This window comes from Stenella coeruleoalba (genome assembly GCF_951394435.1).
Source record: "Stenella coeruleoalba genome assembly, chromosome: 3".
NCBI lineage: Eukaryota > Metazoa > Chordata > Mammalia > Artiodactyla > Delphinidae > Stenella > Stenella coeruleoalba.
Genome location: NC_137148.1, coordinates 151,423,258 through 151,443,663, shown reverse-complemented (window position 1 = coordinate 151,443,663; position 20,406 = coordinate 151,423,258). Strand labels below are relative to the sequence as shown.

The following is a 20,406-nucleotide window of genomic DNA, read 5'->3' as shown; positions in this document are numbered from 1 at the left end:
CTGTGCTAAGTGTTCTACTTTGTAGAGTCTAGAAGCATTAACACAGTGCATCCTTGTAACCGCCACGGAGGCTGGGTCCTGTGAAGCCCATGCTACAGATGAGAACACTGAGACCTTGAAGCCTTAAGGCACTCGGCCGGGGTCACCGAGCTGGCAGGAGTCCTAGGCCGCACGCCCCGTCCAGTGCACGTACACCCGGTCACTGGGCACCGGTTCCAGTGCCCACCCTCCACCGTTAACCATTTAAAACCCCGCTTCTCACCGCCCACACGAGGGCCCCTGGAAGCGGGAAGTACAAACCTGTCTCGACAAGCCGTGGCTGGAAGAAGCTCTGGATACAGATCAGGGGCAGAGGGTGCTCAGGAGCGGCGCCCAGTCTACCCGCGGAGGCAGAAGGCGTTAAGTCCAGCAGGCCCTCCCTCAGGGAAGCCCGCACGGAGGGCAGAGGCACCGAGTCCTGCAGCGCGCACAGGTCCTCAGAGCGCGAGAAGGAGTCGGCCGCGCTGTCCGGGCGCAGCTTCACCGAGTGTTCACGGCCTGAGCGCGGCCTCGGGGACGCTGGCTGCAGACAGGATGCCCACACCCGCCTGGGGGCCCCGGCTCGCCTCCCGGCCCCTCGGGCGCCCACCGCCCGGCGGCTGCGGCCCGAAGACACAGGGCCACGGGCCCAAGCTAGGCCGGGCCCTCCATGCCGCGCTCCGGAGCCCACGCGCGGCCTGGTGTTGGCGCGGGCATCAACGCCCTCCCGAGCCGCGCGGTTGCGGTTTAAGCCTCCGGGCAGGCCCGTGGGGGCGGGGCTCGAGGACTTCTGCGAGCTCGCCGTGCGTCCGCACGCAGACCCGCCTCTCCTGACGACGCGGCCTGAGGAGCGGTGTCGGCAGCTTCGAGACTAGGGGAGCGTGAAAGGTAGGAGGTGTGGAGAATTTGGGGTTTCCAAAAAGCGTTTGCTGACTGATCCAAACAAAAGTGAGACATGGTTGTATCAGCACATTTTAAAAGTAGTTAAACTCCCGCTAAGTGTCTGTGCTCGCCCCGCCCAGAAGAGAGCGTGAACTCCGTGAGGGACACAGGAAAGGCTGAGTGAACGTCTGCCTGTGGTCCCTTACCTGGTGCACGGGTGTGTGAATTTCTGCGGAGAGCTCTTAATTTCTGTCGTTTCTGCTGGCTTGACACGGTGGTTGGCAAACGGTGACGTGTTCCGTGCATTCAGGACATGATCGTGGTTCCTAATAATCACTTTTTTTGTACTGACACCTCCACAGAGAATTTACTACTGAATATCCACTTTGCAGAAGAGAAAGTGAGGCGTAGGAAGTGAAGTGACTGAGTAAGAGGAAGGACTCAGACAATTGGTGTTAGTAAATTAACCCTGCAAGGAGGCCGTTAGCCTGCGGTGGCTCTAGCGATGCGGCCGCCTACTTAAACCAACCCAAATCTAAGCCTGTCAGCGCCTCAGGGTGACGAACACCGCTGAGGACACCCAGTCACAAACCACCAACTAGGCGTTAAAGCCATAGCAAATCACTCGTTTCCTTGCTTTGCTTCTGCCCTTTTAAAATAAACATCTCTGCAGCTCCTGTGGCTGGAGTGCTCCTCACCTCTTCCGCTTTGTGCTGCGTGAATTGAATCTATTTTTGCGCACATAAAGTGTTAAAATTTTAAATATGCCTCAGTTTGTCTTCTAGGATTGGCCGTAGAAGTTGGATTTGTGTCCAGTTTCTAGAGCAATGGTCGTCCTCTGGTCAGGCCTTAGGCGTTACGTGTACAATGTTCCTCTTCTACCACCACCTTCTGGATGCCTCCACCCACTACCAGCTCCCACTCATCAGTTCCCCTAGATGTGGTCAGCAATGGCTTTTACATGCAGCGTGCTCACATTATAACACCGCAGACACTCCTCCGTCCTCCAGCCAGTGTGTGAAGTGAAACATTACCATTCCTGTTGAAGAGTCTCTGGTGTGACCACTTTCCCAAGCACAGCAATTCCCCAGCTGACCCTGGGTAACCACTCTTCTGAACTTGGTCTCCATCAGTGGCATGGATGTCTTTCTATGTAGGCTACATGTTTAAGTATTCTTAAACTGCATATCGTATTTTATTTTGTTTTCTCTTGTTACTTGCTTTATTTAGCGTTATCTTTGCAAGGTTCATCCATGCTGACACGTAAAGATCTGTCTAGTTCATGTACTTTCCTCGCTACGTAGGATTCCCATGTAGGGAAATCCAATAATTTATATGTGCATTTTCCTGTTGATGGACATTTAAATTGTTTTGAATTTTAAGTAAGATTTCTTTTTTAAAAAAATTTTATATCTTTTTTAAAGGTTACTTTACATTTACAGTTATTACCAAATATTGGCTATATTCCCTGTGTTCTACAATACATCCTTGAGCCTGTCGTACACCCAGTAGTTTACATCTCTCACTTCCCCACCCCTGTATTGCCCCCTCCTCCCCCTCCGCACTGGCAACCATTAGTTTGTTCTCTATATCGGTGACTCTCCTTCTTTTTTGTTATATTCGTTCAATTGTTGTATGTTTTAGATTCCATTTATAGGTGATATCCTACAGTGTTTCAGAGTTCAAAAGACTCTCACGACAGAAGCCAAAAGGTAAGAGCCATTTTACATTGACAAAAAGCATTTTAACTATGTAGAAGCAGAAAATGAAAAGAATAAACTTTGCATTACATTTAATAAAAGCTTAGGGAGATCTCTGTGGTATATTAGTGAACTTATTTGTGGAAATTTAGCCATGTACATTGTGTTGGAGAGGCACCAAGAGTTCAAGAACTCTCACAATTTGAGTACACAATTGCCTTACTTGTAGGCATGGTGGCAGCCATTTACATAACAATGATTTGGAGGATGTTGTGTTAGTCAGTTCTTGCTGTGATAATGCTTTGGAACAAATCGACCCAAAACTCAGTTCCATAAACAAGAATTTATTTTTCTTGGACCTATTGGCTAGCTGCAGTGGCCCTCTTTTAGACCTCTAGATGGCTGGTTTTGCTCCGTGTTTTGGGTCAGTTTGAGGTCTGTAACACACATCTTCCTCTGGAGCCCAACTGTGAGGCCGCAGCTCCCAGGCCCTGTCTTCTCACAAAGTTCACTGAAACATAAGAGGTGAGCCCAACTGCACAAGCCCATTTAAGGCCTCTGCTGCTCATTGAAGGCCATCATGTCTGCTCACACTTCATTGGCCAAAACATGTCACAGATCTAAGCTGTATTTAGAATATGTGTATTTGTTTAAAGTTGGGTGCCCTCACAGAAGAATATTGCATTTTGGACAGTGTTACCTTAGCATTTTCATTGGCATTTGCAAACGTGATAAACGCCGTGTGCACTTTTTCACCTTTGAGAACTTTCTGAAATTGTGGGACCATTTCTATTGGAAAAGAGGAAGGTACACTTTAGAACTCAACTCTAGTTACGGCATTGTTGGGAGAAGAATTACTGAGATAAGGTCAATACAAGTGAAAGATTTGGGATCACATATTCATCATTAACATTAGCATTCTACAGAACATTCCTGGAGAATTGTGATGCTTGCTTTATGTGATTTCTATCATAAATCATTAGAATTTGACCAAGACACTTCAGTGAAACATACATCATACAGCACATCGCATTTTAGTTTTTCCTACCACTCCACAACTTATCATCAATACTTCACCATAACTCAGAAACAGAAACAGAAACTGAGTGAGTTCATTGTTAGCAGACGGGCTTCACAAGCAATACTAGTGGAAGTTCTTCAAATGATAGCAGACAGTAACTCAAGCCATACAAACAAAACAAAGAATGCTGACTAGAGCAGTTGTGGAGAGAATTATAAAAGATACTGTAATTTCAAATTTCTTCTCCTTTCTTCTCTTAACTAATTTAAAAAGTAAGTGTCTAAACAATATGACTATATTTGGATTGTTCTCTATATAACATAAAAAAATCATATATTTGATGATATGGCACAACGAAGGCAGTGAGAACAAAGCTGTGTTAGAATAAAAATGACAGTAGATCATAAGCTGAATCCGCAGGAAGAAAGGAAGAGAACCAGAAATGGTAAATAGATTAACCGGACAAACTCAAAAATATTTATTTGCTCAACTTTCTTCTCTAAGCTCTTTGAAAAAATAAGCTTGTGAGAAGTAATTATTATAATAATATGTTGTTAAGTATGTAACATATATAAATGTAATAAAAACAAAAAAGAGGGGAAGGCATACAGCTCTATAAAAGTACAGTTTCTGTTTCTATCTGGAATGAACCTAGTAAAAATCTGAAGAGATTCTGAGATGTATTACATAAGCCCTAGTGCAGCCATTACTCAAACAATGTGGTTAAAAATCATTAAAGGAATTACATGTTACGGTAGAAAATATCTACCTACTATAAAAGGAAACTGGAGGAACAATAACAAAAAAGCAAAAACATGAGGCATGTAGAAAACCAAAGGTAAAATGATAGACATAAATAAATCCTACCATATCAATAATAAAAACTAAATGTAAATGAATTAAACAGTATAATCAAAAGGCATATATTGTCGAACTGGGTATTAAAAAATGTTTTCTATAGGAGACACTCCTTGGATTCAAAAGTCTAATGTGTACAAAGTAAAAGGATGAAAAAATATACATCATGCAAATAGCAACCGTAAGCATTGCTGAAGTGGCTATACTAATACCAGAAAAAATAGACTTTAAAACAAACAAAAAAGTTACTAGATATGAAAAGGGACATTTTATGATAAAGAAAGGGAAGATACAAAAATCTTTACCCTATTTGCCCTGAATAAGGTAAAACCAAAATACACGAAGAAGAAAATACCAAAATCCATGAAGAATTGAAGGAAAAAATAGATAATTGCACAACATTGGGTAGAGGCTTCAGTACTCCACAGTCAATAATGGATAGAACAGTTAGGCAGAAGATCAACAACGATATAGAAGACTTGGACAAGACTATGAATTAACAAGACCTAATAAATGTTTACAGAACACTCAACCAAAGAGTAAAATACTCATCCTGCTCAACCACATGTGAAACGTTTCCAGCATAGATGACATGCTAGGCTGTAAGAGAAGAGATTGAAACCCACATACATTGCTGGTGGGAATGTAAAATGGTGCGGCCATTTTACAAAACAGCTTGAGAGTTCCTGCAAGTGTTAAACATAGAGTTACCCTATGACCCAGCAGTTCCAGTACTAAATATATACCTAAGAGAAATAAAAACTTATGTCTGCACAAAAGCTTGTACGTGAATGTTCATAGAAGCATATTTCTAAAAACAAAAGGTGGAAATAATTCAAATGACAACTGGATAAATGAATAAACAAAATGTGGAATATCCATACAATAGAATAGCATTCAGCTATAGAAAGGAACGATCTACTGATCCATGTTACAACATAGATGAACCATGAAAGCATTATGTAAAGTAAAAGCAGCCACTCACAAAAGATCACATATTGTACGGTCCCATTTATATGAAATGCCCAGAATAGCAAATCTGTAGAGACAGGAAGTAGATGAGTGGTTGCCTAGGGCTGAGAGGGTTGAGGAGATTGAAAAAAGCTTGTTAATGTGTAATGGGTTTTTTGTGGGGGGACAGAAATCTAAAATTGGATTGTTGTGATGCTTACCCAAGTCTTTTAGTGGTTACACTCAGAACCACTGAATTGTATACATTAAAGTGTTGAAATTATGGTATTTAAATAACATCCCAATAAAGCTGTTAAAATTATGACAATTTTATATTTATAAATTTGAAAATTCATCGAAAATGACAAATTCTTTAAAAATGCAAGCTAACAAGACTAACCCAAGAAAGAAAACATATCTCAAAAACCTATATCTACTGCAAAAGTTGTTTGTATAATTAAGTACCTTTACAGAAAATGATTGCCAGGGATAAATGGCTTTCCAAGTAAATTCTTCCAAATATTTAGGGAAGAAATATTGGTAATCTTACATAAAAATCTTCCAGGAGACAGAAAAGTATATATTGCTCAAATATTTATAAGGCCAACATAAGCTTCAGATCAAAACTAAAAAGAATATTACAAGAATAGAATCACAGGCCAGTTTCTCTTTTGAACATGCATGCAAAATGTGTAAACAGAAGCACAAACTGTATCCATGGTATGTAAAACAATCATATATCACAATCAAAGTAGCTTTATTCTAGTAATGCAAGGTTGGTTTAATGTTCAAACATGAAACTGATCCCAGGAATGAATTAGAGTGGGAAAAAAAGTCATTTAAAACAGAAGTCTTGGGACTTCCCTGGTGGTCCAGTGGTTAGAACTTGGCGCTTTCACTGCTGGGGCCCTGGGGTCCAATTCCCGGTCAGGGAACTAAGATCCTGCAAGCCATGAGGCAGGGCCCCCCCCCCCCCGCCAAAAAAAAAAAGGAAAAAAAGAAGACAACCAGGAGAAGCAGAAGATCGAATAAACATAACAGATAACACCTTATGAAAAGTAGGTGAAGATTATGGAATATTCTAAAATTTTCAAACAAAAAGAAACATTTAAAGATTCAAGAGGATGTGACAAATATTGTACATAGGCAAAGAATAAAATAAAATAAAATAAACGGATGATGGGAGCCCAAAAATCCAGATGCCCATGTCCTGTCTCTGAAGATTCTCATTCAATGGGTTATGCATTTCCTCTATGTTTAAAAACCTACAGGTGTTATAAAGCAGAAACTAACACACCATTGTAAAGCAATTATACTCCAATAAAGATGTTAAAACACAACCAAACAAACCTACAGGTGATTCTGATATGATGCACAGACAATGTAAAGCTTCTGCTTTACAGGAAATAATACCAGATTATTTTGTTATTTTATAGTTATAGTAACAGGTTGTACTATTGACTGGTAAGTCTGATGTCAAAATGCACTCCCCACTAGGGATATAAAAGGAACTAATAGTCTCTACGGCTACTTGGTGGCAGCATGCATGTATCGCAAGGGCAATTATTGTAGGAATCCAAATGAGTGGAACATTTTAGAATTGGAAGACTACATACAGATCATCTAGTCAAGCTTCCAACTATGATAGTTGTGAAAACTAAGGCCCATATAAAAGAAATGATTTATCTCCAAAGAGCGTTAGTGAAAGAGTATGAAATTAAAAATATCTCTGAACTTTTAATTTAATGCTGTTTTTATTAATCTCATGTATTAGCTTAAACTTCAGTGTGACAGATTTGGGATTGAATTCTTGCTCAGATTTACTGATTGCGTGCCTTTTAGTAAGTTACTAAAACACTTTTTTAAAAAAAAATAGATTTATTTATTTATTTTTGGCTGCGTTGGCTCTTCCTTGCCATGCGCGGGCTTTCTCTAGTTGCGGTGAGCGGGGGCTACTCTTTGTTACGGTGCGCGGGCTTCTCATTGTGGTGGCTTCTCTTTGTTGCTGAGCACGGGGTCTAGGTGTGTGGGCTTCAGTAGTTGTGGTTCACGGGCTCTAGAGTTCAGGCTCAGTAGTTGTGGCGCATGCTCTTAGTTGCTCCGTGGCATGTGGGAGCTTCCCGGACCAGGGCTCAAACCCGCGTCCCCTGCACTGGCAGGCAGATTCTTAACCACTGCACCACCAGGGAAGCCCTACTAAAACACTTTTAACTTCGCTTTTCACATATGTAAAATGGTGAGCCTTGGCTGATATAGAATATGAGATAACCTAGCACTGTTCTTAACACATACACGTAGTTAACATTTTTTGGCTCTCATCCCTCTTAAACAGCCTCTATCCTCTTAACAATGAAAGTGTGTTTCAGCTAGCAAAGCACCCCAGAGCTGACCACATTCTGGCAAGAGATATAGGATTCTTTTTCTTGCTGGTGGTTCTTTATACCTGATATTTGAACTGCACTGAAACATGAACATCTCTTGTTTATACTGTATTAATGGATTGATGAATCTGATAATTTGATAGATGAATTTTAAAAAGTAATATGCAGGAAAAAAAGTAATATGCAGGAATTGAGCTGCCTTACTCTCAAGAAATATAATTTGATAGTGGTGGCTAAAACGATAAACAGTGTTTGCACAGGGAGTCCATATTGGATGTGAACTACCTGTACTCCCATTTGTCTATTAAGAATAAATAGAATCCTTTCAAAATCTGTTTTAAAGCGCAGTTATTTCCTTCTGACTCATTTAAGTTACCTGCAAGAAACAGACAATCTCCTGAATCCTTGCTTAAAAGGCTTTTAATATAAAGCAGATAATTTTTTGCAACATTTCCCAAACTTTTCATTATCAAATTGGCTGAGGCTTCTCAACGATTATCATTTCACAACAATATCTCCCTTTTCACCTTTTTTAAAAGAGTTGGCCTCGTAGATGTGCCCTTCAAACAGAGCTTCACTCTCAACTTATTTTAAATTTTGTATTCAAACAGTATGAAGAAAACAGGATCAGGGAATTCAGCCATAAAAGTGAATGGATTAATGATACATGCTACATCATGGATGCAACTAAGTGAAAGAAGTCAGGCTCGAAAGGCTCTATATTGTATGCTTCCATTTATATGAAATGTCCAGCAGTGGCAAATCCATACACACGGAAAATATTATACATTAGTGGTTTCCAGGGGTTTGGAAGAGAGGGATATAGGGAATGACTCCTCAAAATGGGTGTATGTTTCCTCTTGGGGTGATGAAAATGTTTTGTAGTTGGACAGTGGTGATAGTTGCACAACATTGTGACAGTAGTAAATTCCACTGAATGGTACAGTGAATTGTAAAATGATCAAAATGGTGGATTTTGTGTTATGTTCATTTTACTACAATAAAAAGGAGAAAGAATTAGGGAAAGACTTAGAGTTTGGGAAACTAAGGTGAACTGGTCAAGAAAAAGACAGCTCTACTGTTGAGTGTTCTCTCAGCTCTCCCAGTGCATTAATCCTCAGCAAAAAGTAGCCTGAACTTGTCGATGATAGTCATTCAACACAGTCCAGGGAAAAGTAAATAAAATAAAACCCAACTCTTCTTCTTTAGCACATCTATGAAAGGTTAACTTGCTGCTCAGCCACGTGGACATTCATGAAATCGTTTCACTTTAGGTGTCCTCTACTTCAGTACTTTACTCACAGCTCATTCACACCTGTAGGCAACAGCATTCCTTAATTGGATGGAATCTGCAGTGCTGGTTGTGATCGGTCTCATGAAAAGAAAAGGGAAGGAGGAAAAAGCCTCCACATTGACTTGGTGGTCTTGACGAAATGGATGCAGAAGACAGCTTGAGTGTCAAACTGGAAACTGTTATTTTCCTTTTCCTTTTCTTTTTATCTTTCCTATCAGGTCTTCTGCCCACTTCCCACCCCCTTCTCTCAAACAGGAAAGACACTAATTAGCTGCTTTTTTGTGTTTTTGGTAAAACACCTATTGTTTTGCGTTTCTTGTTGTTCGGTTTTTACTGCCAAATGAGCTTCAGTGGTTGATGTAGGGGGCCTCTTGGGAACTTAACGTTTTCCAGTTTAAGTGGAAAAGCTTTTTTGTTTGAATTGGCTTTTACTGGGTGCTTCAAGGTTTGCTCTTGGCTCTTTGAAGGGGGACTAAATAGCACTGTGTTTCCTTTGAGGTTCCAATGAAGAAAGGATCCTATGTCCTGGGCACTTTTTGTTGATTTTGCTGTGTGTCCTCTCTAATAGCCAGATGCAGATTCCAGGAGAATGACATAAAAATGAATATAAGTAATCTAATATTTTTACAATTTGCTTTGGCCATACTCCTGGTCTTATTCTACTTGTAGCAGATGGCTTTAAAGAGCATTAGCTATGTATATATTAAAAATAATATAAATATACCAATATTAAATATTATATTGATGTATAAATGTAATATACTAATATTTATATTAGTGTATAACAATTATGTATTATATTAATATATATTTTTGCCTAGCATATATTATATACAAAATATATGAGTAATGAAATGTATTTCTATGGTTAATATGTTCATAATATTAATATGATATATCCTGTAATATTGATTTTAAAACAATTATATCATAATATATAAATATATAATTATTATTATCTGATATAATACACTATAGTTAATATATTCTATATAACACAATATATAATGTATTAGTATAATTGTATTATATAATATAAATATAATACATATATAAAACTATATATCTTTTGGTTATACATTACACATACGAGTATGTATAGCTATTTATAATTTTATTTACATAGGAATCTGGTCATCATAACAATTGATGTAAAAATATGCAATATTTTCAATCAAATGGGCCTTAACCTCACTACCTACACATAACTACTTTTAAAATCTTGAACCCTGTCTAACTCATGCTTCCATATCTCTCAACCTGCTTTTCTACACATGCACGTAGACACACATTTATACACGATATATATGTATACCACCAGTTTTCAGTTCAATGTATATAAATATATAATGTATAATGATATTCCTGTGTATGTATACAAATATAAATCAAAGGTATGTGTATAGGTATGTATTTCATATGTTTATATAAATATATCATACAAATAATGTATGTGTATATAAATACATGACTGTATACATACATACACAGAAATACACTTATTTAAACAAAAGGGACCTAAATAAACATAGTTCTCTAAGAATAAAAGGTTATGTCTCACTCTTTCAATAACAGTTTATAGTTTTCTACTGTATGTGCTTCTATAATTGTTATGAACATTTCCCATTTTTGTTGAATGTTAAGTTGTTTTAATTTTTTGCCTTTTTTTGTTTTTTGTTTGTTTTTTTGGTACGTAGGCCTCTCACTGTTGTGGCCTCTCCTGTTGCGGAGCACAGGCTCCGGACGCGCAGGCTCAGCGGCCATGGCTCACGGGCCCAGCCGCTCCACGGCATGTGGGATCTTCCCGGACCGGGGCACGAACCCGTGTCCCCTGCATCGGCAGGCAGACTCTCAACCACTGCGCCACCAGGTAAGCCCAGTTTTTTGCCATTATTAATGAAGTTCTGAAAAATATGGTGGGCAAGATTACTTGAAAAACTCTCCTAAAAGAAAAGGGTTAGGTATGCTAGGTTAAATGTACACAACTTATTTTTAAGTGCGTGGTTGATTTTGGAAGTGTGCAGTCGAAATTTCCAGTACCCATGAAGGAAGGGTGGTCCATGTGTGAGAGTGATAGCTCTATTAAGAGTGGATTGAAGATCTTGATAGCTTAGAACAGAAGCTGGAACTCCTGTTTTTATGGAGCCAAATGGCAAATATTTTAGGCTTTGTAGACCAAAGAGGCCAAATTGAGGATATTATTTAGGTACTTAGGTAACCACTTAAAATGCTACCAGTTAAAACGTGAAAACTATTCATAGCTCATAGGCCATAAAAAATAGGCAGCTGTCTGGATTTGGAATACAGGCCGTAGTTGAATGACACACCTGGTATAGAGACTTGTTTTTAAATGGCCATGACCACATGGGAGGCAGGAGGTAAGACTCCATCCCTACTAGATGGGAAGTTAGAACTAAACCTACCTATCCCTGGCTTCACCTTTAATGAAAGGGTGTGCCAGGAGAAAAAAATATCTGCTGGCAAAGGGAGACTAAGAGCAAATTCTCTTGGCCTCTGCTCTGGGTAGGAAACAGGTAGGAAATCTTGAGAATTCTGAACCGCAGATCTGTGTTCACAGTGTTTGGGTTGCAAATTTATTTGCGGTCTTGCAAACAGAAGCTAAGAAATTAACTTACAATGCTCCCAAATCGGTGGTATTCCAAACACAAAACTAAACCCTTTCTGGAGAGGTAGACCTTCAACACAGGCCTATAGCGTTCCCACAGATAAAGTTTAGCTAAACGTGAGCTCATGATCTAAATTTACACAATAATGAAGAAATCAGCTACAAGTGGAGAGAATCAGCAAAAACAATCAATAGCAGAATTAGATTCCCAAGGCCATCCATCAGATGTTGGAATAATCAGGTGCCAGGCAGAAAATATACATAAAACTAGAACTGAAACAAGGAGCAAGGATGTTTTAAAAGACTGGGTAGGATCTTTCAAACATTTTTAGAGTACATGTCATTGTTAAAGCTAAAAACTCGAAGGTCGTGTAATACAGCAGATTAATCGTGGAGAAGAGTGAAATTATGCTGTTTTTAAAAATATGGCAGGTCAGATTTCCTGCCTAATTATATAAGTTGATTTATCTTAAAAAATACACAGTATTTTAAAGACTTATTGGCTGTAAAATAAGTTAAGGGTATTTCAAAGGGCTTCTCTGCAAAGAGAAGTGAGAAGTAGCAAAACACAGAAAGTCGAGGGGAAAAAATGTCAATATATACATGGCTATAGGGTGAACTAAGCCTTAGGCCAGCAACTATGAGGAGGAGCTGACCCTTAGATACGTACAACTAAGCTGGAACCTTCAAAAAGTTCAACTGTTTATAAGTCAAAAGATTTATTAAAATTAATAACCAAGTGTTTTAATTGACATCAGAAGAGTAAAACAATAAACCCTGAGAACATAGAAAAAGAGACAATAAAGATATGAGCAGAACTTAATAAAACAGAAAACAGTATAAAATTGAGGTGATTTAGTAAGTCAAAAGAATATTCTTTGAAAAGATTTAAAAAAACAAACTTTGATTAAGCAAAACAAAAACGTAAGTAAACAATATACAGAAAGAATCAGGACAATGTTATAGCAGAGAGTACAAACAGAGAATATATGAAATGCCAGTAAATTTGAACATTTCTGTAAAGTGGACAATTTCCTAGCTCCTAAAGTTTACCAAAACTGACACAAGCGGAAATTTGTAGCTGGAGTTCTTACACCAGTAAAGGAATTAAGTCAATAGTTTACAAGCTTTCACCAAGAAAATACCAGACCCGGCCAGATCATTTGGGAGGTGAATTCTATCCAACTTCTGTTAAACAGATAACATCAATATTAACAAAGAAAAACTTCTAGGGAGTAGCAAAGGAAGAATGCTCCTTTATTCATCTTATGAAGTCTATATAATCCTAATACTGAAAATAGATTAGGACTGTAAGGAAAAAGAAATTTACAGGTCAAATTTACTTGTAAATATAAAAGGAAAACTTTTAAACTATGATATTAGCTACCCAAGTTCACTAGAGTAAGAAAAAGCACGAGCAAGTTAGGTCATCCAATGTAGTTTAATGTCAAGAATATATATCAATAGATTGAAATCACCACATTTTATTTCTTTCATGTGTCTCTTTAACAAATTGGTAAGTACTTATATTGATCTCTCTTGTACTAGGCACTGTGCCAAGTCACTTACATATTTACTCCTTTAAACCCTCTATCATCCCTGGGGGAAAGTTCTATTTTGCTTCCATTTCTTAGCTAAGACGCTAACCCCCAGGAAACTAAAGCAACATTTGTAAGTTTTTGTGGATGGTCAGTGACGGGACCAGTACAGGAACATCCAAAGTCTGTGCTTGGAAGCAGTGCCCCATGTTGACACTCGCATTACAGATGAAAGGAAAGGAACCATGCACTTACATATAGATTAAATCTCACATTACAGGTTAAAGGAAAGGAACCATGCACTTACATTATAGATTAATACCCACATAACAGGTTAAAGGAAAAAGAAACATGTGCTTCTCTCAAAAGTTGTAAAGAAGGCATATCCATTTCTAAATATATTTCCCAATTTCTTTTGCTTGTTTTCTGACCTTTATAGTGCATTTTGCCATGAGGAAAATTTTAATTCTTATATAATTAAATGTATCCTTTTCTCTTTGTATCTTAGAAAGGTATTCCTCATGAATAATTTATTTCAAGTCTCCCGGGTTTCTGATACTTTTATACTTTCATTATTTTTTAACTTTTAACTGGTTGCTGTATCTAGAATTTAGTAATTCTATGATAGCCATATTTTCCCACTTTTGTTGAATAATTTTTGCTACTGATCCAAAATGTGAATTTTATTTTAATCTCAATTCCCTTATGCTCTTGCATCTAATTTTAAGATACTTCCTATTCCACTGGTTGTTTTGTCTATCTAAAACAAAATGCTACCTTAAAAATAATGTAATTATAATATAATAAATGTCATTAGTAAACAGAATACAATATATAATAAATAGCATAATATAAAATAACAAAATATAATTTACCATATAACAAGGTCAAAGGAGAGCAAAAGTATACAGTCACTTGAAATATCCCCCAAAAGATATTTTATAAAATTCAATATTCATTTGTAATTTAAAAGAAAGAGTAAAATAGGGATTGATGAATGCTTCCAAAATAAGAAGAAATTATATGTCTAAAAGAGAAAGAGGTAAGTGATAGACTTTAGTAACACTGGCAATAAATGCAGGACAAGATGAGGATGCCTGATGTAATGTTAAAGAAGAAGTATTATGTAACATTGTGTTTGCAGCACTGATGAGTTCAGTGAAAAGAGAATCTCATAGAAAAGAGTATCTCGTTCTTCTTAATGTATGTACACTTGTCCATTGCATGAACATAACAGCTTATTTAACCAATATGTTACTGATCTGCATCTGGATTTCTAGGTTTTCATGGAATTTTGTTATGCACAGTTGTTTCAAACACTAGGACTTCCTCTTATGTTTATATCTTTTGAAAGAAACACTATCTCCACCGATGATTTATCTGTGCTGGCTGCTAGCTGACTTTGGGTACTTCTCAGTTCTTCCCTTTACCTTCCTAGTCAATATGAAAAGGGAAGGCAAGAAGGTCTCCTGTTTCGTGACTGTAAAGATAGGTCTTGGTGATAAAGTCTTGGTGGTAAAGGCTAAAAGTATTAACCCAGAACAAATGTTTTTCCAGCTGTAACTGTGTGTGATTCCCTTGGCTTGATTCCGTAGAGGATGTAAGACAAGACTGTAGAATCTGCCCTCAAAGAGCTTCCAGTAGGATGAGCTAAGTCAAGTATGGTGGCATATCTAATTCAAGACAAAATATCACGTCTCCTTTTCTCTCCTGGCAAAACTTGGTGGAGTGAATGTCGAAGTCACTGTATGCTTTAAATTAAAGCAACACAATAAATCGTGTATTGGAAGGTGATTATTCTGGTCTCTTTGTGGAGACGAATTGGAAGTTGTCTAGAAGAAGGAAAATTAGGTTAACCAAAGTTAAACTCATAAAAACTTGAGCATTAATTAAATATCTGTGGTCTATGTTTCTCTTTGATCATAACTTCTCCCAATTTATAGACCTCTTTGATACCTGATTAATCCTTGTCAAAGATGCAGTTAACTGATTATTACTGTGTATTAGGTTTTGCCTGGGCCCTGAAGAAACTATCCTAAATCACCAGCTATGATTGTCACTTGATTTCCTCACAGAGAACAATCAGAACTCCTTGTCTTAAGTGGCTTGGGATGTGAAACTAGTTAGTCTCTTAGATACTGTTAGAGGACCCTACAGAGCCCATTGGTGAAAGTTTGGAAAACACTGGGCTTCTTAAAATTGATTCTTGTAGTGCTTCAGGAAAGATCACTGAACCAAAAGGATAACGGTGTTTCTGGTTCTGTTGTTAGTGTTCTCCATGGAAACATTGCTGAAGCTTCTGGACTCAATTTCCTTCCCCATGTGTGAATGTCACTGAAAATATCCAACTCCATTCTATCCCCATGTAACTTCAGAAACTAAGCAAAATGAAGACTCAAAATTCATTTCAACTAATGAAATGAATATATAACGTAGAATGGAACTGGGAAAATACCTGGTTTAAATTCTAGAAAGTACCAACTATACAATTCTGGATAAGTTGCTTCATCTTGCTTAGTCTGATTTAACGCCCATCTCACAGGATGTTATGATGATTAATTTAATATCTTTGTATAACGTACAGTGTTATGTAATTTCTTCTTGTTTTTCTTGAGTAAATTCATATCCTTAAGCAACTCACTGTAAACAATAGTTACTTACTTGCTTAAATTACTCTTATCTTCTATTATCAGCTGAATTGTGTCCTGCTCAAGTTAATATGTGGAAGTCTTAACCCCCAATACCTGGTAATATGACTGTATTTGGAGATAAGGCCCTTAAATAGGTAACTGAGGTCAAATGAGGTCAAATGGGTGGGCTTTAATCCAATATGACTGGTGTCCTTATAAAAAGAAAATATTAGGACACAGACATGCACAGAGAGAAGACCATGTGAAGACAAAAGGAAAACATGGCATCTACAAACCAAGAAGAGATACTTGAGAAGAAATCAATCCTGCTGACACCTTATGTCAGATTTCTAGCCTCTAGACCTGTGAGTGAGTAAATTTCTGTTGTTTAACCTCCTCAGTCTCTGGTACTTTGTCATGGCAGCTCTAGGAAACTAATACAACTTTTTATGGCCTCCTTGTCTCATGTTGAAAGTTCAATATTTGGCATCATAGCTAGGAAACAAAAATATCATCTACATTCCTTGTTGTAGTCTTTCTTCCCCATTCTCATTGCTAGTAATTTCCATATTTGGGTCTGTTTTCGGTGCCTTGTAAACAGAGCGTTACGCTCATTTCTGGTCTTACTGCTAATATACAGTAAATGTGCAGATACTGAATAGATTTTGGAGAAGTGCAGCATATAGTTGGCACATGTGTGTATGTGTGTGTATTCATATAATTTATACTTTTTCTCTATTTTCTTCCTTTGGTGAGCTAAGATTCTCTGCTTTTGTGACTAGTACTCCTGAATACTAATCCCTGAATTTAATTCACCAAAAATTGCCAAAAATAATAATAATATGGGGAAAGAGAGAGTGATAGAGGGAGAAGAACAAACAATCAGGCAAGGGCAGTACTGTGAATTATTAGGGTCTTATTAATAAGATTATGTTAGTCTAGCGGAAATGACCGTAAATATCATCAGTGAGCCCAGTTGGTCTTTACTGACTGCTAGACACATCCCTGAGTTCTGTTCTTAGTCTCCAACTGTGTGATTACTACTGTCTGGAAGTATTATTTGAACAACTAAAGTCACTTAATGGAAAAGGAATATGTCTTTAAAGAATCAACAGTAAGTTTTCTATCTGATTACAAAGGAATGTTGACTATCTGGAAACCTCAGTCATATCTGTAAGCAGGAAAGCATTGGCTATTAAAAGTGGATGATATAAAAAGATGAGCAGAAACTTTGGCGATAGGTATACCTGGATTTAATTCTCACTCCTACCGCTTAGCAGCTGGATAGCCTTAGGCAAGTTTCATACCTCCCTGAAATTCACTTAATTCAGTCTGTAAAATGGCATAATAACTTATTATAGCATCCTTTTAGGAATTTTAAATCAGTTATTGAAATAAAAGTACACAATATATAGACAAGTATGGATTCCTCAATAGGTGTTTGACTTTTCATTTCTCCATTATCCCACCCGCATCAAATAAAGAAAAATACTTTTTAAAATTTATGAATATTTCATTGTTCTAAAGTTAAAGCCATAAAAATAGAAATAATCAAATGGCCTACTATCATACCATTAGAAGAAAAAAAAAGTGTTCATGAGAGTTCCATATTAGAATACAAATTTTCCTTAGGCACCTGTTTATGTATGCTATTCTGCTCTTTACAATAAATAATTAAATTTAAAAGACTTAATTCCTCACTTTTAAGACCTTATTAGTTTACAAATTACATATTGACCTATGCTACATTTTATACCGACCCATGCTAATGAATTCAGTGCAGAAAACAAAAAAAACTGCACTCAAGCAAACTACATATATATATATATATATATATATATTACTTAAATGCATTTATATCCTACCATGTCTCATAAAGCATTGTGGTAACTCACCGGAATACAGACAATCAAATATAATGGCAAAAGCACTTAATATAAACAGGGCCAAGGAAACATAGACAGAAGATGAAGAAAAGATGAGGGAAATGTGAACAGGAGGAAGTGTAGTTAATCGAGTTGTATGTTTTGACCTTAAGATTCTCTGTGTGGGGACTTCCCTGGTGGAACAGTGGTTGGGAATCCTCCTGCCAGTGCAGGGGACATGGGTTCGGGCCCTGGTCTGGGAAGCTCCCACATGCCGCGGAACAACTAAGCCCGTGCGCCACAACTACTGAGCCTGTGCTCTAGGGCCACTGAGCCACAACTACTGAAGCCCGCGTGCCACAACTACTGAAACCCTAGCGCCTAGAGCCCGTGCTGCACAACGAGAGAAGCCAAGGCAATGAGGAGCCTGCACACCACAATGTAGAGTAGCCCCCACTCGCCCCAACTAGAGAAAGCCCATGTGCAGCAACAAAGACCCAACACAGCCAAAAATAAATAAATTTATTAAAAAAAAGATTCTCTGTGGATAAAACAACATGTAAATAATTGGTTACAAAGCCATATTATTTGAAGGTGCCAGACTGCACATTAACAGTCTGACACAAAGGGACAGCACAGGATAACTATTCAAAGATAAAGATTTTTAAATCTTTGCAGTTTGAAACCTTTTAGAGCAAGTATAATGAGCTCGACACACATTTCAACACTCCACATGTTAATCACATGTTCAAAGCATGTCTCAAAGTCATTGGAAATAGTTGCTGTCTCTGTCTCTGATATGTAAAACAGACCTGTGATGTGTAAAACTCAGGAGGTATTGATATCCACTTTTTGGCATCTGAACAGGAAACAAAGTTGTTTCGCAGTGATAATAAAGAATGAAGTAAATGCAACAGTCAAATAAAAGACAAAGTACTGAGGGAATGTATTAACAAAACGAATCCAACTAAATTCTGGTGGCCTGGGGCCTACGATTGTACACACTGCATGGAAATACCCCAGCCTAAATACTGGCATAGGAGGAAGGGTACTGCTAGGCCCATCACAGTATAATCCTTTTAAATGTCCCTTTCAAGGTTGTCTCCACTCAACACTGAGTATAGGAAATCTTCCCATCCGGCAGAAACACTGGCTGCACAATGATTGACCAAGAAATTAACACACTAATGAATAAATGATGCTAATTTATTTCTATCCCTGACAACGGGAAACAGCACACACTCTGTGTCAATGATATGTCCTCTTTCCCACTTTTCTAAATGGTCAAGTATGTTTTTCCCTTCATTGCTTTATATCATGTGTGGCAGGCATGATGGGAAATGGCTACCAATGGTTCTGTTATTGATTTCTACCTTCATTTCACTGTGGCTAAAGAAGATACTTTGTATGATTTCAGTTTCTTAAAAATGTATTGGTACTTGTATTGTGGTGTAACATATGGTCTTTCCTGGAGAATGTTCCACGTGTACTTGAGAAAAATGTGTATTCTGCTGTTGTTGAGTGGAGTGATCTATATATGGCTGTTAGGTTTAGTTGGTTAAATGTGTTATTCAGTCCCCCTACCTCTCTACCGATCTTCTGTCTAGATGTGTTATCCATTATTGAAAGCAAGGTATTGATCTCCAACTATAATTGTAGAACTATCTATTTCTTCCTTCAATTCTGTCAATGTCTGCTTCACATATTTGGGGGATGTTTGGTACATATATGTTTATAGTTGTTATATCTTCTTGATAGATTGAACTTGTTATCAACATATAGTGGCCTCCTTTTCCTCTTGTGATAGTTTTTGATTTAAAGTTTATTTTGTGTGATATTAACGTAGCCATCCCAGATCTACCTTCCTTCCTTCCTTCCTTCCTTCCTTCCTTCCTTCCTTCCTTCCTTCCTTCCTTTTTCTCTCTCTCTCTTTCTTTCTTTTTGTTACTATTTGCATGGGATATTTTATTCTGTGCTTTAACTTTCAACCAACTTGTGTCTCTTGAAATCAAGTGAGTTTTGTGCGGACAGCATATACTTGGATTATGGATGTTTTTAAGGTCCATTCTGCCAATATTTATCTTTTTATTGGAGAGCTTAATCCACTTTTTCAAAAATTACTGATGAGGAAGAACTTAATTCTGTCTGTTTCCTGGCTGTTTTCTGTATGTCTTATGCATTTTTTGCCCCTCATTTACTCCATTACTGACTTCTTCTGTGCTTAGCCGATTTTGTTGTAGTGAACTCTTGATTCCTTTTTCATTTCTTTTTGCATATAGTCTATTGATATTTTCTTTGTGGTTATCAAGAAGATTACATTCACCCTTCTAAAGTTCAACCAATATCATTTGAATTGGAACCAACTTCAATAGCACACAGAAACTCTGTTCCTCTACAGTTCCATTCCTCCTCCTTACATTATTGTTGTCACAAATTACACCTCTATACTTTGTGAGCCCAATAACATGGATTTATGATTATTTTATGCATTTGTTTTTTCAATCATGTAAGAAATAAAAAGTAGAGTTACAAGCCAGTAGCACAATACTGGCTTTAGTATCTGCCCATGTATTTATCTTTACTGGAGATTTCTATTTCTTTATACAGCTTCGAGTTGCTGGCTAGTGTCCTTTCATTTCAAC

General features: G+C 37.7%; 3 protein-coding genes across 4 annotated transcripts in view; all 3 read right to left on the bottom strand.

Moving 5' to 3' along the window:
• Window positions 1-20,406, bottom strand: part of LOC307183206 (metabotropic glutamate receptor 7-like) — a 582,198-nt gene that overhangs the window by 142,714 nt on the left and 419,078 nt on the right. The gene's annotated exons all lie outside the window — the stretch shown is intronic.
• Window positions 1-20,406, bottom strand: part of LOC307183207 (putative POM121-like protein 1) — a 77,871-nt gene that overhangs the window by 26,052 nt on the left and 31,413 nt on the right. The gene's annotated exons all lie outside the window — the stretch shown is intronic.
• The window catches only part of LOC307184910 (uncharacterized protein), a gene marked incomplete at its 5' end in the record, with an annotated part of 38,133 nt that overhangs the window by 15,714 nt on the left and 2,013 nt on the right, over window positions 1-20,406 (bottom strand). The window contains one exon of the mRNA XM_079918664.1: window positions 301-889. Coding sequence (XP_079774790.1) covers window positions 301-889 — 589 coding nt within the window. The remainder of the gene's footprint in view (window positions 1-300; window positions 890-20,406) is intronic.